Source organism: Salmo salar, unplaced genomic scaffold (assembly GCF_905237065.1).
Source record: "Salmo salar unplaced genomic scaffold, Ssal_v3.1, whole genome shotgun sequence".
Classification (NCBI taxonomy): Eukaryota; Metazoa; Chordata; class Actinopteri; order Salmoniformes; family Salmonidae; genus Salmo; species Salmo salar.
The window spans coordinates 46,219-69,380 of record NW_025548394.1 but is presented as its reverse complement, the minus strand read 5'-3'; the positions used below and the strand labels follow the sequence as shown (position 1 = coordinate 69,380).

Genomic DNA, 23,162 nt, shown 5'->3' with positions numbered 1-23,162 from the left:
ACTCAACTAGTCTAAAGCAGACCAGTTTTATTGCTTCTTTAATCATAACAACAGTTTTCAGCTGTGCTGACATAATTGCAAAAGGGTTTTCTAATGATCAATTAGCCTTTTAAAATGATAAACTTGGATTAACTAACACAACGTGCCATAGGAACACAGGAGAGATGGTTGCTGATAATGGGCCTCTGTACGCCTATGTAGATATTCCATTAATAATCATCTGTTTCCAGCTACAATAGTCATTTACAACATTAACAATGTCTACACTGTATTTCAGATCAATTTGATGTTATTTTAATGGACAAAAAATTGCTTTCTTTTAAAAACAAGGTTATTTCTAAGTGACCCCAAACTGTTGAACGGTAGTGTACATCTACATCCTCCCATGTTGCTGAACCACTGATCAATAACTCCCTATTACAGGAAAAAACACTATTTCCATTGGTTGTTAGTACTGTACTGACCTCTCGTCCTCTGTCTCTCTCGTACTCTGCCTTGTGTATTTATCTTCAAAATATTCTTATAGTCCCGACATAGAACCAAATAGACTTCCCAAAAATAATATGGCATTTACTTTATTTCACATTTATTTAATCAGATATGTCAATTGAGAACCAATACGCATTTACAATGACAATCTGAATGAAGAAATACTAATATCAATCTATTTAATAATTAACATGTTTGAAATATCCCAATGATATAGTGAACAACATTTAGGGGTTTACACCTGCATTCAATCAATCTTAAGTTCATAATCAAAACATTTTTTTTTACTCTTTTAGTCCGATTTTTTCGACATGATCATGTCTTGAGCTGGGAAAAACATGTAGACCTATTTTTCAGTATGATTTCATTCATACAATATTATTTAATGTAGAATGAACAAAAACACAATTTCTCAATCAAAAACATAAGTCAGAACACAGCCTCTCTATTCTCTCATGTGATTTCAGGTCCTCTGACTGGGAAAATGTCTTTTCACAATGAGAGCAGTGGTATGTCTTCTCCTCCTGTGTATTAGTATGTTGGAAAGGCTTTTCTCCTGTGTGTGTTCTCTCATGCTTTTTCAGGCTCCCTAACCGGGTAAAACTCTTTTCACATCGGGAACATTTGTAAGGCTTTTCTCCTGAGTGTATTCTCTCATGCGCTTTCAGGCTCCCTCGATGGGTAAAACTATTTTCACTATTGGAACAGTGGTAAGGCTTTTCTCCTGTGTGTATTCTCTCATGCTCCTTCAGGCTCGCATACCACCTAAAATTCCTTCCACAGTGGGAACAGTGATAAGGCTTCTCTCCAGTGTGTCCCCTCTCATGTGGTTTCAGGCTCCCTAACTGAGTAAAACTCTTTACACCGTGGGAACAGTGGTACGGCTTCTCTCCAGAGTGTCTTCTCATATGTATTTTCAGGTTCCCTAACCCAGTAAATATCTTTCCACACTGAGAGCAGTGGTAGGTCTTCCTATCTTCTGTGTGTATTTCTTCATGTTGTTTCAGGTACCGTAACTGGGTAAACCTCTTTCCACACTGGGAACATTGGAAACTCTTTTCTCTTGTGTGTGTCCTCTCATGCTCTTTTAGGTTCCCTAACTTGGTAAAACTCTTTCCACAGTGGGAGCATTCGTAAGGGTTTTCTCCTGTATGCGTTCTCTCATGTACTTTCAGGTTCCTTAACCACTTAAAACTCTTTTCACACTGGGAACAGTGGTGTTGTCTCGCTGGTTTGGGCGTCTCTGGGTCTGGTTCCCCTGAAGGAGTCTCCCCGCTGTCAGAGTGAGAGTCTGGTCCCTCTCCTACCAAAGACAGAGTATTTAGTTCAATATTAAACAGAGAACTGAATTAAACCTCCATAAAATAAAACTGTCTTCCTGTGAGGCTAGATTCCTCAAAAACCTGAAGTCAGTTTTCAGAACATTACATAATTTAATAAAAACTTGGTGGCTGCCCTAATAATAATAATAATGTAGAACATAAAATCTAATCTTTCTCACATGTTTATAGGCTGAGCAGAGCTCTACAATAGGGAAAGGGGGATACCTAGTCAACTGAATGGATTCAACTGAAATGTGTTTCCCGTATTTAACCCAACCCCTCTGAATCAGAGAGGTGCGGGGGGCTGCCTTAATAGACATCCACGTCATCGGCAGCCAGGGAACAGTGGGTTAACTTCCTTGCTCAGGGGCAGAATGACAGCGTTTTTACCTTGTCAGCTCGGGGATTTGATCCAGCAACCTTTCGGTTACTGGCTCCTACCTGCCAGGCTACATAATGTCGTATTTTAGGCTGAGCAGAGCTCTATAATAATAGATAATGTCATGTTTATAGGCTGAGCAGAGCTGTATAATAATAGATCATGTTTATAGGCTGAGCAGAGCTGTATAATAATAGATAATGTCATGTCTATAGGCTGAGCAGAGCTCTATAATAATAAATAATGTCATGTTTACAGGCTGATCACAGCTCTATAATAATAGATAATGTCATGTTTACAGGCTGATCAGAGCTCTATAATAATAGATAATGTTTATAGGCTGAGCAGAGCTCTATAATAATAGATCATGTTTATAGGCTGAACAGAGCTCTACAATAATAGATAATGCCATGTTTATAGGCTGATCAGAGCTCTATAATAATAGATAACGTCATGTTTATAGGCTGATCAGAGCTCTATAATAATAGATCATGTCATGTTTATAGGCTGAGCAGAGCTCTATAATAATAGATAATGTCATGTCTTCAGGCTGATCAGAGCTCTATAATAATAGATAATGTCATGTTTATAGGCTGAGCAGAGCTCTATAATAATAGATAATGTCATGTTTACAGGCTAATCAGAGCTCTATAATAATAGATAATGTCATGTTTACAGGCTGATCAGAGCTCTATAATAATAGATAATGTCATGTTTCCAGGCTGATCAGAGCTCTATAATAATAGATAATGTCATGTTTACAGGCTGATCAGAGCTCTATAATAATAGATAATGTCATGTCTTCAGGCTGAACAGAGCTCTATAATAATAGATAATGTCATGTTTATAGGCTGAGCAGAGCTCTATAATAATAGATAATGTCATGTTTATAGGCTGAACAGAGCTCTATAATAATAGATAATGTCATGTTTATAGGCTGAGCAGAGCTCTATAATAATAGATCATGTCATGTTTACAGGCTGATCAGAGCTCTATAATAATAAATAATGTCATGTTTATAGGCTGAACAGAGCTCTATAATAATAGATCATGTTTATAGGCTGAGCAGAGCTCTATAATAATAGATCATGTTTATAGGCTGATCAGAGCTCTATAATAATAGATAATGTCATGTTTATAGGCTGAACAGAGCTCTATAATAATAGATAATGTCATGTTTATAGGCTGAGCAGAGCTCTATAATAATAGATCATGTCATGTTTACAGGCTGATCAGAGCTCTATAATAATAAATAATGTCATGTTTATAGGCTGAACAGAGCTCTATAATAATAGATCATGTTTATAGGCTGAGCAGAGCTCTATAATAATAGATCATGTTTATAGGCTGATCAGAGCTCTATAATAATAGATAATGTCATGTTTATAAGCTGAGCAGAGCTCTATAATAATAGATCATGTTTATAGGCTGATCAGAGCTCTATAATAATAGATCATGTTTATAGGCTGAGCAGAGCTCTATAATAATAGATAATGTCATGTTTATAGGCTGAGCAGAGCTCTACAATAATAGATAATGTCATGTTTACAGGCTGAACATAGCTCTACAATAATAGATAATGTCATGTTTACAGGCTGATCAGAGCTCTATAATAATAGATAATGTCATGTTTATAGGCTGATCAGAGCTCTATAATAATAGATAATGTCATGTTTATAGGCTGAACAGAGCTCTTTAATAATAGATAATGTCATGTTTATAGGCTGAACAGAGCTCTACAATAATAGATAATGTCATGTTTACAGGCTGATCAGAGCTCTATAATAATAGATAATGTCATGTTTATAGGCTGAGCAGAGCTCTATAATAATAGATCATGTTTATAGGCTGAACAGAGCTCTATAATAATAGATAATGTCATGTTTATAGGCTGATCAGAGCTCTATAATAATAGATAATGTCATGTTTATAGGCTGATCAGAGCTCTATAATAATAGATAATGTCATGTTTATAGGCTGATCAGAGCTCTATAATAATAGATAATGTCATGTTTATAGGCTGATTAGAGCTCTATAATAATAGATCATGTTTATAGGCTGATCAGAGCTCTATAATAATAGATAATGTCATGTTTATAGGCTGATCAGAGCTCTATAATAATAGATAATGTCATGTTTATAGGCTGATCAGAGCTCTATAATAATAGATAATGTCATGTTTATAGGCTGATTAGAGCTCTATAATAATAGATCATGTTTATAGGCTGATCAGAGCTCTATAATAATAGATAATGTCATGTTTATAGGCTGATCAGAGCTCTATAATAATAGATAATGTCATGTTTATAGGCTGATCAGAGCTCTATAATAATAGATAATGTCATGTTTATAGGCTGATCAGAGCTCTATAATAATAGATAATGTCATGTTATAGGCTGATCAGAGCTCTATAATAATAGATAATGTCATGTTATAGGCTGATCAGAGCTCTATAATAATAGATCATGTTATAGGCTGATCAGAGCTCTATAATAATAGATAATGTCATGTTATAGGCTGATCAGAGCTCTATAATAATAGATAATGTCATGTTTATAGGCTGATCAGAGCTCTATAATAATAGATAATGTCATGTTTATAGGCTGAACAGAGCTCTATAATAATAGATAATGTCATGTTATAGGCTGATCAGAGCTCTATAATAATAGATAATGTCATGTTATAGGCTGATCAGAGCTCTATAATAATAGATAATGTCATGTTTACAGGCTGATCAGAGCTCTATAATAATAGATAATGTCATGTTATAGGCTGATCAGAGCTCTATAATAATAGATCATGTTTATAGGCTGATCAGAGCTCTATAATAATAGATAATGTCATGTTTATAGGCTGATCAGAGCTCTATAATAATAGATAATGTCATGTTTATAGGCTGATCAGAGCTCTATAATAATAGATAATGTCATGTTATAGGCTGATCAGAGCTCTATAATAATAGATAATGTCATGTTATAGGCTGATCAGAGCTCTATAATAATAGATAATGTCATGTTTATAGGCTGATCAGAGCTCTATAATAATAGATAATGTCATGTTATAGGCTGATCAGAGCTCTATAATAATAGATAATGTCATGTTATAGGCTGATCAGAGCTCTATAATAATAGATAATGTCATGTTTATAGGCTGATCAGAGCTCTATAATAATAGATAATGTCATGTTATAGGCTGAGCAGAGCTCTATAATAATAGATCATGTTTATAGGCTGAACAGAGCTCTATAATAATAGATAATGTCATGTTTATAGGCTGATCAGAGCTCTATAATAATAGATAATGTCATGTTTACAGGCTGAACAGAGCTCTATAATAATAGATAATGTCATGTTATAGGCTGATCAGAGCTCTATAATAATAGATAATGTCATGTTATAGGCTGATTAGAGCTCTATAATAATAGATAATGTCATGTTTATAGGCTGATCAGAGCTCTATAATAATAGATAATGTCATGTTATAGGCTGATCAGAGCTCTATAATAATAGATAATGTCATGTTTATAGGCTGATCAGAGCTCTATAATAATAGATAATGTCATGTTATAGGCTGAGCAGAGCTCTATAATAATAGATAATGTCATGTTTATAGGCTGAGCAGAGCTCTACAATAATAGATAATGTCATGTTTACAGGCTGAGCAGAGCTCTACAATAATAGATAATGTCATGTTTACAGGCTGATCAGAGCTCTATAATAATAGATAATGTCATGTTTATAGGCTGATCAGAGCTCTATAATAATAGATAATGTCATGTTTATAGGCTGAACAGAGCTCTTTAATAATAGATAATGTCATGTTTATAGGCTGAACAGAGCTCTACAATAATAGATAATGTCATGTTTACAGGCTGATCAGAGCTCTATAATAATAGATAATGTCATGTTTATAGGCTGAGCAGAGCTCTATAATAATAGATCATGTTTATAGGCTGAACAGAGCTCTATAATAATAGATAATGTCATGTTTATAGGCTGATCAGAGCTCTATAATAATAGATAATGTCATGTTTATAGGCTGATCAGAGCTCTATAATAATAGATAATGTCATGTTTATAGGCTGATCAGAGCTCTATAATAATAGATAATGTCATGTTTATAGGCTGATTAGAGCTCTATAATAATAGATCATGTTTATAGGCTGATCAGAGCTCTATAATAATAGATAATGTCATGTTTATAGGCTGATCAGAGCTCTATAATAATAGATAATGTCATGTTTATAGGCTGATCAGAGCTCTATAATAATAGATAATGTCATGTTTATAGGCTGATTAGAGCTCTATAATAATAGATCATGTTTATAGGCTGATCAGAGCTCTATAATAATAGATAATGTCATGTTTATAGGCTGATCAGAGCTCTATAATAATAGATAATGTCATGTTTATAGGCTGATCAGAGCTCTATAATAATAGATAATGTCATGTTTATAGGCTGATCAGAGCTCTATAATAATAGATAATGTCATGTTATAGGCTGATCAGAGCTCTATAATAATAGATAATGTCATGTTATAGGCTGATCAGAGCTCTATAATAATAGATAATGTCATGTCTTCAGGCTGAACAGAGCTCTATAATAATAGATAATGTCATGTTTATAGGCTGAGCAGAGCTCTATAATAATAGATAATGTCATGTTTATAGGCTGAACAGAGCTCTATAATAATAGATAATGTCATGTTTATAGGCTGAGCAGAGCTCTATAATAATAGATCATGTCATGTTTACAGGCTGATCAGAGCTCTATAATAATAAATAATGTCATGTTTATAGGCTGAACAGAGCTCTATAATAATAGATCATGTTTATAGGCTGAGCAGAGCTCTATAATAATAGATCATGTTTATAGGCTGATCAGAGCTCTATAATAATAGATAATGTCATGTTTATAGGCTGAACAGAGCTCTATAATAATAGATAATGTCATGTTTATAGGCTGAGCAGAGCTCTATAATAATAGATCATGTCATGTTTACAGGCTGATCAGAGCTCTATAATAATAAATAATGTCATGTTTATAGGCTGAACAGAGCTCTATAATAATAGATCATGTTTATAGGCTGAGCAGAGCTCTATAATAATAGATCATGTTTATAGGCTGATCAGAGCTCTATAATAATAGATAATGTCATGTTTATAAGCTGAGCAGAGCTCTATAATAATAGATAATGTTTATAGGCTGATCAGAGCTCTATAATAATAGATCATGTTTATAGGCTGAGCAGAGCTCTATAATAATAGATAATGTCATGTTTATAGGCTGAGCAGAGCTCTACAATAATAGATAATGTCATGTTTACAGGCTGAGCAGAGCTCTACAATAATAGATAATGTCATGTTTACAGGCTGATCAGAGCTCTATAATAATAGATAATGTCATGTTTATAGGCTGATCAGAGCTCTATAATAATAGATAATGTCATGTTTATAGGCTGAACAGAGCTCTTTAATAATAGATAATGTCATGTTTATAGGCTGAACAGAGCTCTACAATAATAGATAATGTCATGTTTACAGGCTGATCAGAGCTCTATAATAATAGATAATGTCATGTTTATAGGCTGAGCAGAGCTCTATAATAATAGATCATGTTTATAGGCTGAACAGAGCTCTATAATAATAGATAATGTCATGTTTATAGGCTGATCAGAGCTCTATAATAATAGATAATGTCATGTTTATAGGCTGATCAGAGCTCTATAATAATAGATAATGTCATGTTTATAGGCTGATCAGAGCTCTATAATAATAGATAATGTCATGTTTATAGGCTGATTAGAGCTCTATAATAATAGATCATGTTTATAGGCTGATCAGAGCTCTATAATAATAGATAATGTCATGTTTATAGGCTGATCAGAGCTCTATAATAATAGATAATGTCATGTTTATAGGCTGATCAGAGCTCTATAATAATAGATAATGTCATGTTTATAGGCTGATTAGAGCTCTATAATAATAGATCATGTTTATAGGCTGATCAGAGCTCTATAATAATAGATAATGTCATGTTTATAGGCTGATCAGAGCTCTATAATAATAGATAATGTCATGTTTATAGGCTGATCAGAGCTCTATAATAATAGATAATGTCATGTTTATAGGCTGATCAGAGCTCTATAATAATAGATAATGTCATGTTATAGGCTGATCAGAGCTCTATAATAATAGATAATGTCATGTTATAGGCTGATCAGAGCTCTATAATAATAGATCATGTTATAGGCTGATCAGAGCTCTATAATAATAGATAATGTCATGTTATAGGCTGATCAGAGCTCTATAATAATAGATAATGTCATGTTTATAGGCTGATCAGAGCTCTATAATAATAGATAATGTCATGTTTATAGGCTGAACAGAGCTCTATAATAATAGATAATGTCATGTTATAGGCTGATCAGAGCTCTATAATAATAGATAATGTCATGTTATAGGCTGATCAGAGCTCTATAATAATAGATAATGTCATGTTTACAGGCTGATCAGAGCTCTATAATAATAGATAATGTCATGTTATAGGCTGATCAGAGCTCTATAATAATAGATCATGTTTATAGGCTGATCAGAGCTCTATAATAATAGATAATGTCATGTTTATAGGCTGATCAGAGCTCTATAATAATAGATAATGTCATGTTTATAGGCTGATCAGAGCTCTATAATAATAGATAATGTCATGTTATAGGCTGATCAGAGCTCTATAATAATAGATAATGTCATGTTATAGGCTGATCAGAGCTCTATAATAATAGATAATGTCATGTTTATAGGCTGATCAGAGCTCTATAATAATAGATAATGTCATGTTATAGGCTGATCAGAGCTCTATAATAATAGATAATGTCATGTTATAGGCTGATCAGAGCTCTATAATAATAGATAATGTCATGTTTATAGGCTGATCAGAGCTCTATAATAATAGATAATGTCATGTTATAGGCTGAGCAGAGCTCTATAATAATAGATCATGTTTATAGGCTGAACAGAGCTCTATAATAATAGATAATGTCATGTTTATAGGCTGATCAGAGCTCTATAATAATAGATAATGTCATGTTTACAGGCTGAACAGAGCTCTATAATAATAGATAATGTCATGTTATAGGCTGATCAGAGCTCTATAATAATAGATAATGTCATGTTATAGGCTGATTAGAGCTCTATAATAATAGATAATGTCATGTTTATAGGCTGATCAGAGCTCTATAATAATAGATAATGTCATGTTATAGGCTGATCAGAGCTCTATAATAATAGATAATGTCATGTTTATAGGCTGATCAGAGCTCTATAATAATAGATAATGTCATGTTATAGGCTGAGCAGAGCTCTATAATAATAGATAATGTCATGTTTATAGGCTGAGCAGAGCTCTACAATAATAGATAATGTCATGTTTACAGGCTGAGCAGAGCTCTACAATAATAGATAATGTCATGTTTACAGGCTGATCAGAGCTCTATAATAATAGATAATGTCATGTTTATAGGCTGATCAGAGCTCTATAATAATAGATAATGTCATGTTTATAGGCTGAACAGAGCTCTTTAATAATAGATAATGTCATGTTTATAGGCTGAACAGAGCTCTACAATAATAGATAATGTCATGTTTACAGGCTGATCAGAGCTCTATAATAATAGATAATGTCATGTTTATAGGCTGAGCAGAGCTCTATAATAATAGATCATGTTTATAGGCTGAACAGAGCTCTATAATAATAGATAATGTCATGTTTATAGGCTGATCAGAGCTCTATAATAATAGATAATGTCATGTTTATAGGCTGATCAGAGCTCTATAATAATAGATAATGTCATGTTTATAGGCTGATCAGAGCTCTATAATAATAGATAATGTCATGTTTATAGGCTGATTAGAGCTCTATAATAATAGATCATGTTTATAGGCTGATCAGAGCTCTATAATAATAGATAATGTCATGTTTATAGGCTGATCAGAGCTCTATAATAATAGATAATGTCATGTTTATAGGCTGATCAGAGCTCTATAATAATAGATAATGTCATGTTTATAGGCTGATTAGAGCTCTATAATAATAGATCATGTTTATAGGCTGATCAGAGCTCTATAATAATAGATAATGTCATGTTTATAGGCTGATCAGAGCTCTATAATAATAGATAATGTCATGTTTATAGGCTGATCAGAGCTCTATAATAATAGATAATGTCATGTTTATAGGCTGATCAGAGCTCTATAATAATAGATAATGTCATGTTATAGGCTGATCAGAGCTCTATAATAATAGATAATGTCATGTTATAGGCTGATCAGAGCTCTATAATAATAGATCATGTTATAGGCTGATCAGAGCTCTATAATAATAGATAATGTCATGTTATAGGCTGATCAGAGCTCTATAATAATAGATAATGTCATGTTTATAGGCTGATCAGAGCTCTATAATAATAGATAATGTCATGTTTATAGGCTGAACAGAGCTCTATAATAATAGATAATGTCATGTTATAGGCTGATCAGAGCTCTATAATAATAGATAATGTCATGTTATAGGCTGATCAGAGCTCTATAATAATAGATAATGTCATGTTTACAGGCTGATCAGAGCTCTATAATAATAGATAATGTCATGTTATAGGCTGATCAGAGCTCTATAATAATAGATCATGTTTATAGGCTGATCAGAGCTCTATAATAATAGATAATGTCATGTTTATAGGCTGATCAGAGCTCTATAATAATAGATAATGTCATGTTTATAGGCTGATCAGAGCTCTATAATAATAGATAATGTCATGTTATAGGCTGATCAGAGCTCTATAATAATAGATAATGTCATGTTATAGGCTGATCAGAGCTCTATAATAATAGATAATGTCATGTTTATAGGCTGATCAGAGCTCTATAATAATAGATAATGTCATGTTATAGGCTGATCAGAGCTCTATAATAATAGATAATGTCATGTTATAGGCTGATCAGAGCTCTATAATAATAGATAATGTCATGTTTATAGGCTGATCAGAGCTCTATAATAATAGATAATGTCATGTTATAGGCTGAGCAGAGCTCTATAATAATAGATCATGTTTATAGGCTGAACAGAGCTCTATAATAATAGATAATGTCATGTTTATAGGCTGATCAGAGCTCTATAATAATAGATAATGTCATGTTTACAGGCTGAACAGAGCTCTATAATAATAGATAATGTCATGTTATAGGCTGATCAGAGCTCTATAATAATAGATAATGTCATGTTATAGGCTGATTAGAGCTCTATAATAATAGATAATGTCATGTTTATAGGCTGATCAGAGCTCTATAATAATAGATAATGTCATGTTATAGGCTGATCAGAGCTCTATAATAATAGATAATGTCATGTTTATAGGCTGATCAGAGCTCTATAATAATAGATAATGTCATGTTATAGGCTGATCAGAGCTCTATAATAATAGATAATGTCATGTTATAGGCTGATCAGAGCTCTATAATAATAGATAATGTCATGTTTACAGGCTGATCAGAGCTCTATAATAATAGATCATGTTTATAGGCTGAACAGAGCTCTATAATAATAGATAATGTCATGTTATAGGCTGATCAGAGCTCTATAATAATAGATAATGTCATGTTATAGGCTGATCAGAGCTCTATAATAATAGATAATGTCATGTTATAGGCTGATCAGAGCTCTATAATAATAGATAATGTCATGTTATAGGCTGATCAGAGCTCTATAATAATAGATAATGTCATGTTATAGGCTGAGCAGAGCTCTATAATAATAGATAATGTCATGTTTATAGGCTGAGCAGAGCTCTATAATAATAGATAATGTCATGTTATAGGCTGATCAGAGCTCTATAATAATAGATAATGTCATGTTATAGGCTGAGCAGAGCTCTATAATAATAGATCATGTTTATAGGCTGATCAGAGCTCTATAATAATAGATAATGTCATGTTATAGGCTGATCAGAGCTCTATAATAATAGATAATGTCATGTTATAGGCTGATCAGAGCTCTATAATAATAGATAATGTCATGTTATAGGCTGTATTTGATCCAATGTAAATAACATTTTGTTGGTGTCCCACTTCATCTCTAAAGTAATAATTACCATACTTTCTAAATGATAATTCTTTAGTTCAGCCTTTCCTTGAAATGGCTATTTTATTTTATGTTTTTTTGTAGACTTACAAACGTTTGCTAATATGTTCAGTCTCCCCAAAACGCTTGTCCTTTTGCTAATATGTTCAGTCTCCCCATAACACATGTCCATTTCATGTCAATAATGCATCTTATTTTATGTATTTCTCCAACATTATTTAGAAATCTGCTTTTTGTTGGTATACACACTCCACACAAGGCCTACAATAGACACACATCAAAAGTTTCATTTATAACTTGTTTGCCATTCTGTGAGACAATTAAGTTGTGATTTTGTGGTGGGAGGGACTCTGATGGTATACACATGTTACAGTTAAGCAATAAGACCAGAGGAAGTGTGGTATATGGCCAATATAGCACGGTTAAAGACTGTCCTTATGCACGACGCAACACAGAGTACCTGGATACAGCCCTTAGCCGTGGTATATTGGCCATCTATCACTGAGGTGTCTTATTGCTATTATAAACTGGTTACCAACGTAATCAGAACAGTAAAAATACATGTTGTCATACCCATGGTATACGGCCTGATATACCACGGCTGTCAGCCAATCAGCATTCAGGGATTTAAAATGTAGCTTCAACATTATATTATAACATAAATTCCTATAGTACAGAACAACATTTTCAAGTATAGAATTTCAGTAGCATGCTGCTTTAAAACAACACATTCGTTCAAAACCTTTGCAGTTAGAGCCCGTTTTAAGACAGTACTTACTGGTGGTAATCAGATCTCCTGACTCCTCTGTCAATATGACAGTTCTCTCTCCCTGTTTCCCCTCCTTCACTTCAAAAACTACATCCTCCTCTTTCACCTCTTCCTCTTCTTTTACTGTAACATCCTCCTCCTCTTTCACTCTGAACGCATCTTCTTCTTTCACTGAAACGTCTTTCTCTTCTTCTTTCACGGTAACAGCCTCACCCTCTACTTCTTGTTTTACTGTGACATCCTCCTCTTCCTTCTCCTCTTTCACGACAATGTTCAGCCCCAGAGCTTCTTTCTCCGTCCAGCAGACCTCCTCTTCTTTAACAGGAGGGGAGTAGTTTAGGGAGCTCATGTTCGGGGATGTTAGCTAGCTAGCTAGTTAGCATGAGCGACTAGTTTAGTGCTAGGCTAATTTATCAAGCCAGCTAGTTGACTAACAATGTACCTATAACATTTAAATGGGGGGAAATTAACTAGATGTCAGAAGTATATTTAAAAAACAGAGGCAAATATGCACAGAAACAGTCTAAATGTTTCGGCTGTTGGCTACCGAGGTGGCTGACTAGATGTTGTTGAAGAAGTGTTCCGTCCACTAGATTATACGTCACGCTGCAGCATCGCCTGAAAGACGCACATCGCCGTCTGCTGACTGGAGGGAAACGCAGTTGTTGTTGCACACAAATGTATTTTTCATTCCTTTCATTAAATAATAATATTATATTGAGACGTTCAAAAAGAGCAGTGCATATTTTGAGTGAGAATTTAAAACATACTGTCCTTCACATCTGTATTTAAGGCAGTTTCATATTCATTCATTTAAAGAAACCCACTGGTCACACTGGTTGAATTATCTGTCAAAATAGGAACTCTGCAGCCTAGTTGAACAGTGATCTATGTTCTATTAACGCTGCTGGGAGCAAACTGGAGAGTAGCTAGAGGAAAACAAACCTAACTGCATGTCCAGGCCCTGGTATATCACCAGACTGTACAAACCTAACGGCATCCCCAGTCCCTGGTATATCATCAGACTGTACAAACCTAACTACATCCCCAGTCCCTGGTATATCATCAGACTGTACAAACCTAACTGCATCCCCAGTCCCTGGTATATCATCAGACTGTATACAAACCTAACTGCATCCCCAGTCCCTGGTATATCACCAGACTACATACAAACCTAACTACATCCCCAGTCCCTGGTATATCACCAGACTGTACAAACCTAACTGCATCCCAGTCCCTGGTATATCACCAGACTGTACAAACCTAAGTGCATCCCCAGTCCCTGGTATATCACCAGACTGTACAAACCTAACTGCATCCCCAGTCCCTGGTATATCATCAGACTGTACAAACCTAACTACATCCCCAGTCCCTGGTATATCACCAGACTGTACAAACCTAACTGCATCCCAGTCCCTGGTATATCACCAGACTGTACAAACCTAACTGCATCCCCAGTCCCTGGTATATCACCAGACTGTACAAACCTAACTGCATCCCCAGTCCCTGGTATATCATCAGACTGCATACAAACCTAACTGCATCCCCAGTCCCTGGTATATCATCAGACTGCATACAAACCTAACTGCATCCCCAGTCCCTGGTATATCACCAGACTGTACAAACCTAACTGCATCCCCAGTCCCTGGTATATCATCAGACTGTACAAACCTAACTACATCCCCAGTCCCTGGTATATCACCAGACTGTACAAACCTAACTGCATCCCCAGTCCCTGGTATATCATCAGACTGCATACAAACCTAACTGCATCCCCAGTCCCTGGTATATCACCAGACTGTACAAACCTAACTACATCCCCAGTCCCTGGTATATCATCAGACTGCATACAAACCTAACTGCATCCCCAGTCCCTGGTATATCATCAGACTGTATACAAACCTAACTGCATCCCCAGTCCCTGGTATATCACCAGACTGTACAAACCTAACTGCATCCCCAGTCCCTGGTATATCACCAGACTGTACAAACCTAACTGCATCCCCAGTCCCTGGTATATCATCAGACTGTACAAACCTAACTGCATCCCCAGTCCCTGGTATATCACCAGACTGTACAAACCTAACTGCATCCCCAGTCCCTGGTATATCACCAGACTGTACAAACCTAACTGCATCCCCAGTCCCTGGTATATCACCAGACTGCATACAAACCTAACTGCATCCCCAGTCCCTGGTATATCATCAGACTGCATACAAACCTAACTGCATCCCCAGTCCCTGGTATATCACCAGACTGTACAAACCTAACTGCATCCCCAGTCCCTGGTATATCATCAGACTGTACAAACCTAACTACATCCCCAGTCCCTGGTATATCATCAGACTGTATACAAACCTAACTGCATCCCCAGTCCCTGGTATATCATCAGACTGCATACAAACCTAACTGCATCCCCAGTCCCTGGTATATCATCAGACTGTACAAACCTAACTGCATCCCCAGTCCCTGGTATATCATCAGACTGTACAAACCTAACTACATCCCCAGTCCCTGGTATATCACCAGACTGTACAAACCTAACTGCATCCCCAGTCCCTGGTATATCATCAGACTGTACAAACCTAACTGCATCCCCAGTCCCTGGTATATCATCAGACTGTACAAACCTAACTGCATCCCCAGTCCCTGGTATATCATCAGACTGCATACAAACCTAACTGCATCCCCAGTCCCTGGTATATCATCAGACTGTATACAAACCTAACTACATCCCCAGTCCCTGGTATATCATCAGACTGTATACAAACCTAACTGCATCCCCAGTCCCTGGTATATCACCAGACTGTACAAACCTAACTGCATCCCCAGTCCCTGGTATATCATCAGACTGTATACAAACCTAACTACATCCCCAGTCCCTGGTATATCATCAGACTGTATACAAACCTAACTGCATCCCCAGTCCCTGGTATATCACCAGACTGTATACAAACCTAACTGCATCCCCAGTCCCTGGTATATCACCAGACTGCATACAAACCTAACTGCATCCCCAGTCCCTGGTATATCACCAGACTGCATACAAACCTAACTGCATCCCCAGTCCCTGGTATATCACCAGACTGTACAAACCTAACTGCATCCCCAGTCCCTGGTATATCATCAGACTGTATACAAACCTAACTGCATCCCCAGTCCCTGGTATATCACCAGACTGTACAAACCTAACTGCATCCCCAGTCCCTGGTATATCATCAGACTGTACAAACCTAACTACATCCCCAGTCCCTGGTATATCACCAGACTGTACAAACCTAACTGCATCCCCAGTCCCTGGTATATCACCAGACTGTACAAACCTAACTACATCCCCAGTCCCTGGTATATCATCAGACTGTACAAACCTAACTACATCCCCAGTCCCTGGTATATCACCAGACTGTACAAACCTAACTGCATCCCCAGTCCCTGGTATATCACCAGACTGTACAAACCTAACTGCATCCCAGTCCCTGGTATATCACCAGACTGTACAAACCTAAGTGCATCCCCAGTCCCTGGTATATCACCAGACTGTACAAACCTAACTACATCCCCAGTCCCTGGTATATCATCAGACTGTATACAAACCTAACTGCATCCCCAGTCCCTGGTATATCACCAGACTGTACAAACCTAACTACATCCCCAGTCCCTGGTATATCACCAGACTGTACAAACCTAACTACATCCCCAGTCCCTGGTATATCACCAGACTGCTGTGACCCTCCCACTCTGTCTGCTGAATTCTTTCTCTTTGCTCTTCCTTAATAGGATGTCGGTGGGCGGAGCCGGGAGGGTCGTCAGTGAAATGGGACACACCTGGGCTGGGGGGGGCGCTGGAAGATGGCGGCGAGTGTAGACGAGATTTCAGCTTGCTCCGAGTAACCTTAACTTTTATCCCTCTCAAACTTAAATGTAACGGAACTTGGCTTATAGTAAACACAATAGAGAACAACGCTTAGTTGACCGATAATTTGATTCATAACTTCGAGAAATGGAAGGAAAAATGTGCGAAAGAGCAAAGGGAGGAGAAGGCAGTTGCTAGCTGAGCACTCATACGTTGGAGAAAAACCGCCACCTGACTCCTCAGGAGAAGAAATGGAGGATTCTGGACATTCGGTTGATTCTGAAAATGCAGTCAATAGTCCTGCACCCAAAAAGACACATAAAGAATTATCTTTGCGCGAATTACAGGTCAACATAATCGATGCTGTCTCTGCAAAGAGAAACGAAAGAGCCGATGGTCTGGAGAAAATGATACGCGAAAACACATCAAAAATAGTTGACCTCGAGACCTCTGCATTCTGACTGTACACCAGAGAAGACACACAGGAGAGAAACCTTATATATGTGGTCAATGTGGGAAGAGTTTTGGTAAATCTGGAGAACTGACTTTACACCAGAGAACACACACTGGAAAAACCTTTCTTGATCAATTATCCAGAGAATACACACAGGAGAGAAATCTTATAGCTGTGATCAATGTGGGAAGAGTTTCACTACATCAAGCATTCTGACTGTACACCAGAGAAGACACACAGGAGAGAAATCTTATAGCTGTGGTCAATGTGGGAAGAGTTTTGGTCAATCTGGACATCTGACAGTGCACCAGAGAACACACACAGGAGAGAAACCTTATAGCTGTGGTAAATGTGGAAAGAGTTTTGGTCAATCTGGAGATCTGACTCAACACAAGAGAACACACACAGGAGAGAAACCTTATAGCTGTGGTCAATGTGACAAGAGATACTCTGATAAAAGATCTCTGATCAAACATCAGAAAATACATGGAGTTGTTTCATGATATCAATGAAATAATGTCACAATGTAGAATGTTTAAACATTGTAGTAGGAGTATTTTAATGATGTCACAATGTAGAATGTTTTAACATTGTAGAAGGAGTATTTTAATGATGTCACAATGTAGAACCCTAAACGTTTGTCCCCTGTTCTATTGATTTCAACATGATATGGATATTAGCCTCAGGGGGAAAATCCAGGCTCTGAATTGAAAGAGTACTATTTATGTGATTTAACAAAAGTACTAACAAAAAAGAGTTGTGTTACACTTACCACGTTGGTGACCCACTTGAATCAAAATGCATCACTTCAAAATGTAGCTAGCTGTTTTCTACAAGTTGTCCTCTAACCAGGGATGTACACATTATTCCCAGATTCCGTGTGGTTTTTGAGCTGTTAGTTTTAACAGGATGTGCAACCTCATCTCCCTCCTCTCGGCACAATTGATTTTAGCATGATATTGATTAGTTATGACAAATAAGTGTTACTTATTTTAGGGACCCCTACATTTAAATGCATCACTCCAAAATGTAGCTGACTGTCTTCTGCAGGTTGTCCTCTAACCAGTGAGGTAAAATATGTCTCCATTTCCATGTGTTTTTTTAGTTGTGTTAGTTTCAACAGCACGTACAACCTGATTTCCCCCTAATCGATATCAGTGATTTATTGCTACTTGTCAAAACAACAGCGTTTTTTGTGCTTGTGCAGTTTATAAGCGGCTTGTTTCAAAAAATACAAGTAATATGATTATTGTGGCAGATGTTTGTGTATATTGCACATGTTATGTTTAGGTTTTCAATTTATCCCAAACTGTTTCTGCATATTGGTTATTGATTTAGACACGTTAAAACTGTTTTAACGTGTCTTAATCAATTGAGGATATCCCAAGTGTGGTCTCCCTGAGATCCCAAGTTAGAGGGATCCCTCGTGCACCATTTACCCAGGTCATCAGGAGCGGTCACCAAGTCAAGATTCACATCCCCAAATTTGGTGGTTAATTTCTTTAAAATCAATTGAGGAGACAAACTTATCACACAAGTCAGAGTTATTCTTAAACTAAATCTTTATTCACTTAATAATGGAGCAGGGCAATACAACGTACACATACAAAATTAATCAAACGAGTGCTCTACGATAATGATGGCTGGTCAACAACTCCCCCCAGATGATTCGTTGAGAGCCACAATACAAAAGTACAAAGGTATTTTACAGCCAAGATACACCCCTTTCAACCTACATGACTGGGACCTAAAAGACACCCACCATGAGACCCACTAAATCTGCCCAAGAAGAGGCAAACAAAAGAAAATCCCACACCAAACTTAAAGACAGGAAGTAAACCAAAAAGGTGGAGCAACTAAAGGTGTTGACTCTCCACATGTATCAAGACAACTGGAGCACTGGGCCAGACACTCTTAAATAGAACCTGGACCAGCTCAGGTGAAACACCTTCCCACTAACGAGATGGACAAGCCAGCACAGGTGTAACACATACTGACTAACGAGGTGACACCAATCAGTGCGTCCTACGTGCTAACGAGCTAGACGTGCTAACGGAACTAGACGTGCTAACGGAGCTAGACGTGCTAACGGAGCTAGACGTGCTAACGAGCTAGACGGGCTAACGAGCTAGACGGGCTGACGAGCTAGACGTGCTGACGGGCTAGACGGGCTAACGAGCTAGACGGGCTAACGAGTTAGACATGCTAAAGTCCAACCTCAAAACATAAATGGAAAAACCAAAGCCTGTAACACCTTCCCCCTTAAGACAACAAATATATCCTATATTTCTTTTGGAAAAGTTTGCTCACCACCAACAGAAAACAACTTCCATTTCACATTATAATCAACTAAAATGATTCCCTTCTACAATATAAACATGGTGTCTACTGGCTGTCAACAATTAAAAACAAGAAAAAAAATGTCTAAATAATATACAGTATCTTTTCTCCTTCATCTTTCGTTCTATACAATCCTTCCTTAGCTTCTAGAACTCTCGTCCTCTTGGAACGAGCCCAAACAAAACTCATCTCCAATAGGACACAGACATGTCTGATTTCAAGAGGAAACTCCTGCAATATCCATAGTAACTTTCCACCTCACTACAGAGCTTCTCTCTCTATTCAGGGTTCACTAGATAGGCATGTTGTTGGAACGGGGCCCAGTCCCCAATGTCATGTTCTAGTACATTTGGTTTGGCACATCTGGGAATGAACCCTGATATTCTAAAAGCAGGGCAACAATGTCAATATAATTGTACAAAACAATTGTCAGTTGGTTACATTAATAATAATCATTACTAAATGTTCCATGAAATGTAAATGTGAAATATTTGGTTGCATGTCTTATTTTCAAAGTCTTTTCAATTACATGTTGCTAGGTGGGATATCCCCAATGTCAAAACACAGTTTTAACGTGTCCTAATCAATAACCAATATGCAAAAACAGTTTGTGATAAATTGAAAACCTAAACATAAAATGTGCTATATACACAAACATCTGCCACAATAATCATATTACTTGTATTTTTTTTAAACAAGCACCTTGTTTTGACAAGTAGCAATAAATCACTGATATTAGGGGGAAATCAGGTTGTTCGTGCTGTTGAAACTAACACAACTAAAAAAAACACATGGAAATGGGAGATATATTTTACCTCACTGGTTAGAGGACAACCTGCAGAAGACAGTCAGCTACATTTTGGAGTGATACATTTCAATTTAGGGGTCGCTAAACAAAGGAACACAACATTTATTTGTCATAACTCATCGATATCATGTTGAAATCAATTGTGCGAGAGGAGGGAGATGAGGTTGCAAGTCCTGTTAAAACTAACAGCTCAAAAACCACACGGAATCTGGGAATAATGTGTATATCCCTGGTTAGAGGACAATTTGTAGAAAACAGCTAGCTACATTTTGATTCAAGTGGGTCACCAACGTGGTAAGTGGAACACAACTCTTTTTTTGTTAGTCACTTTTTGTTAAATCTCATAAATAGTAACTCTTCCATTTCAGAGCCTGGATTTTCCCCCCTGAGGCTAATATCCATATCATGCTGAAATCAATAGAACAGGGGACAAACGTTTAGGGTTCTACATTGTGACATCATTAATATACTCCTACTACAATGTTTAAACATTCTACATTGTGACATTAATTCATTGATATCATGAAACAACTCCTTCATGTATGTATTTTCTGATATTTGATCAGAAGTCTTTTATCAGATTATCTCTGGTCACAGCTATAACATTTCTCTCCTGTGTGTGTTCTCTTGTGTACTGTAAGACCGCTAGATGAAACAAAACTCTTCCCACATTGATTACAGCTATAAGGTTTCTCTCCTGTGTGTGTTCGTCGGTGTATTGTCAGATAGCTAGATTGACTAAAACTCTTCCCACATTGACCACAGCTATAAGGTTTCTCTCCTGTGTGAATTCTCTTGTGTTGAGTCAGATGGCAAGATTGACCAAAACTCTTCCCACATTGACCACAGCTATAAGATTTCTCTCCTGTGTGTGTTCTCTGATGAATTTTAATGCCTGATGAGGAAGTAAATCTCTTCCCACAGTCAGAGCAGCAGTGAGTTCTCTTCCCTGTGGGTCTCTGCAGGTGTTTCTTGAGGTGTTCTGATGTGGAGAGACTCTTCTCTGCCTCTTCAGCATCATGATGTTGTTGAGGCTCCCCAGAGGATCCACAATAGTAAAGTTTCTCTCCTGTGTGAACAACAAAGTCAGACAGATGATTAAAGGCCCACAACAGCGGTAATCCACTGTAAAAGGTGATGCCAACAGCGGCGCCATGATGTTGGACAACAATTGATGTCTGTAATGAATGTTAAAATTATTTGACATTTGTCTTAAAATGAGCAAGAAAAGTAATATTTTGTCTTGTTTTCACATTAGTAGTAACATCGATGATTGTAGGCTAGAAATAAGTTATTAAAGTTGATGAAACTCTAAGCAGTGTGCCAGACGACTTTTGGTCTCCAATATTGGCCCCTTTCTGTGTTTGCTAATATTGCGCTTTGCCATCAGCCTGACAATGAGTGTTTGTCCACTAAGTGTTTAACATAACTTCTCCTAACAACAACATAGACCTACTGTAGGACCCATAACTATAACATAGACCTATTGTAGGACCCATAACTTCTCCTAACAACAACATAGACCTACTGTAGAACCCATAACTTCACATAACAACAACATAGACCTACTGTAGGACCCATAACTATAACATAGACCTACTGTAGGACCCATAACTTCACCTAACAATAACATACCTACTGTAGGACCCATAACTTCACCTAACAACAACATAGACCTACTGTATGACTCATAACTTCACCTAACAACAACATAGACCTACCGTAGGACCCATAACTTCACCTAACAACAACATAGACCTACTGTAGGACCCATAACTTCACCTAACAACAACATAGACCTACTGTAGGACCCATAACTTCACCTAACAACAACATAGACCTACTGTAGGACCCATAACTTCACCTAACAACAACATAGACCTAGGACTATAAATAATTTCATACTTCAGGTGAAACATGGAAACTAAAATGTCTTTCATGACATTTCATAACCTGATCACCAGATAATTTTGTGAATAATCCCACTAGGCTACTCTGTAATGTGTTGTCATTCTAAATGTCCTGAATAAAGGAAAATAGCTCTGTGTGTTGTAAAATAGCCTATCCATCAAGGAACAGTTCTCTACACATTATGAGCTAAGTATCTCTGTGTCCAAACAGACTAATGAGACCCTACTGTAAATCAAGCAGTCAATAACACATTATAAACATCAATTTGTTAGGGATGTTGGATCCAACGTGGAGAACAACTGTCTTTACCAGAGTAATGAATGAAGAAGCACTTTGGTTGTTGTTGCATGTCGTGATGTTTGTCATGTGACTGTCATTCAGAAAATGATTTCCTGGATCAGCTGATGATAGTTGAACATGTGACTGTAACTAAACAGCTACAGTATTAAGAATTATGTGTAATTATTGAAGAACGACGTTAATGACAGTATCCATTTGGGTGTTGTCAATAAAGTTAAGGTGACTCGGTTAGAACCATTGGATTTAGCAAACTCTGAAATGATTTAGGATTTCTGTGCCCATGAAAACTGTTTTCCCAGCGTAACATAAGGAGACACTAAATGTTACGTAGGTAGAGAGCATTTCAGAGATCTGAATACAAAAAACTGTCCTAACAGGACAATAACCTAAACCACAAGGCCAAATC

The 23,162-nt window shown here is 36.8% G+C and overlaps 1 protein-coding gene across 1 annotated transcript; it reads right to left on the bottom strand.

Moving 5' to 3' along the window:
• Window positions 1-795: 795 nt before the first annotated feature.
• LOC123732966 (zinc finger protein 391-like) lies at window positions 796-13,546 on the bottom strand. Its single transcript, XM_045712308.1, has 2 exons — window positions 13,100-13,546; window positions 796-1,792 (listed from the first exon to the last, which is right to left on the bottom strand). Exons 1-2 carry the CDS (start codon window positions 13,437-13,439, stop codon window positions 906-908), a joined length of 1,227 nt encoding a protein of 408 aa, XP_045568264.1. The 5' UTR covers window positions 13,440-13,546; the 3' UTR covers window positions 796-905.
• Between the last annotated feature and the right edge of the window lie 9,616 nt (window positions 13,547-23,162).

What these genes read in the sequence shown, in the direction of transcription:
- LOC123732966 (XM_045712308.1), bottom strand. Translation starts at nt 13,439, where the DNA reads ATGAGCTCCCTAAACTACTCCCCTCCTGTTAAAGAAGAGGAGGTCTGC. An exon ending in AGGAGATCTGATTACCACCA is followed by an intron (nt 1,793 to 13,099) that starts GTAAGTACTGTC and finishes TGTCTTTGGTAG; the next exon opens with GAGAGGGACCAGACTCTCAC.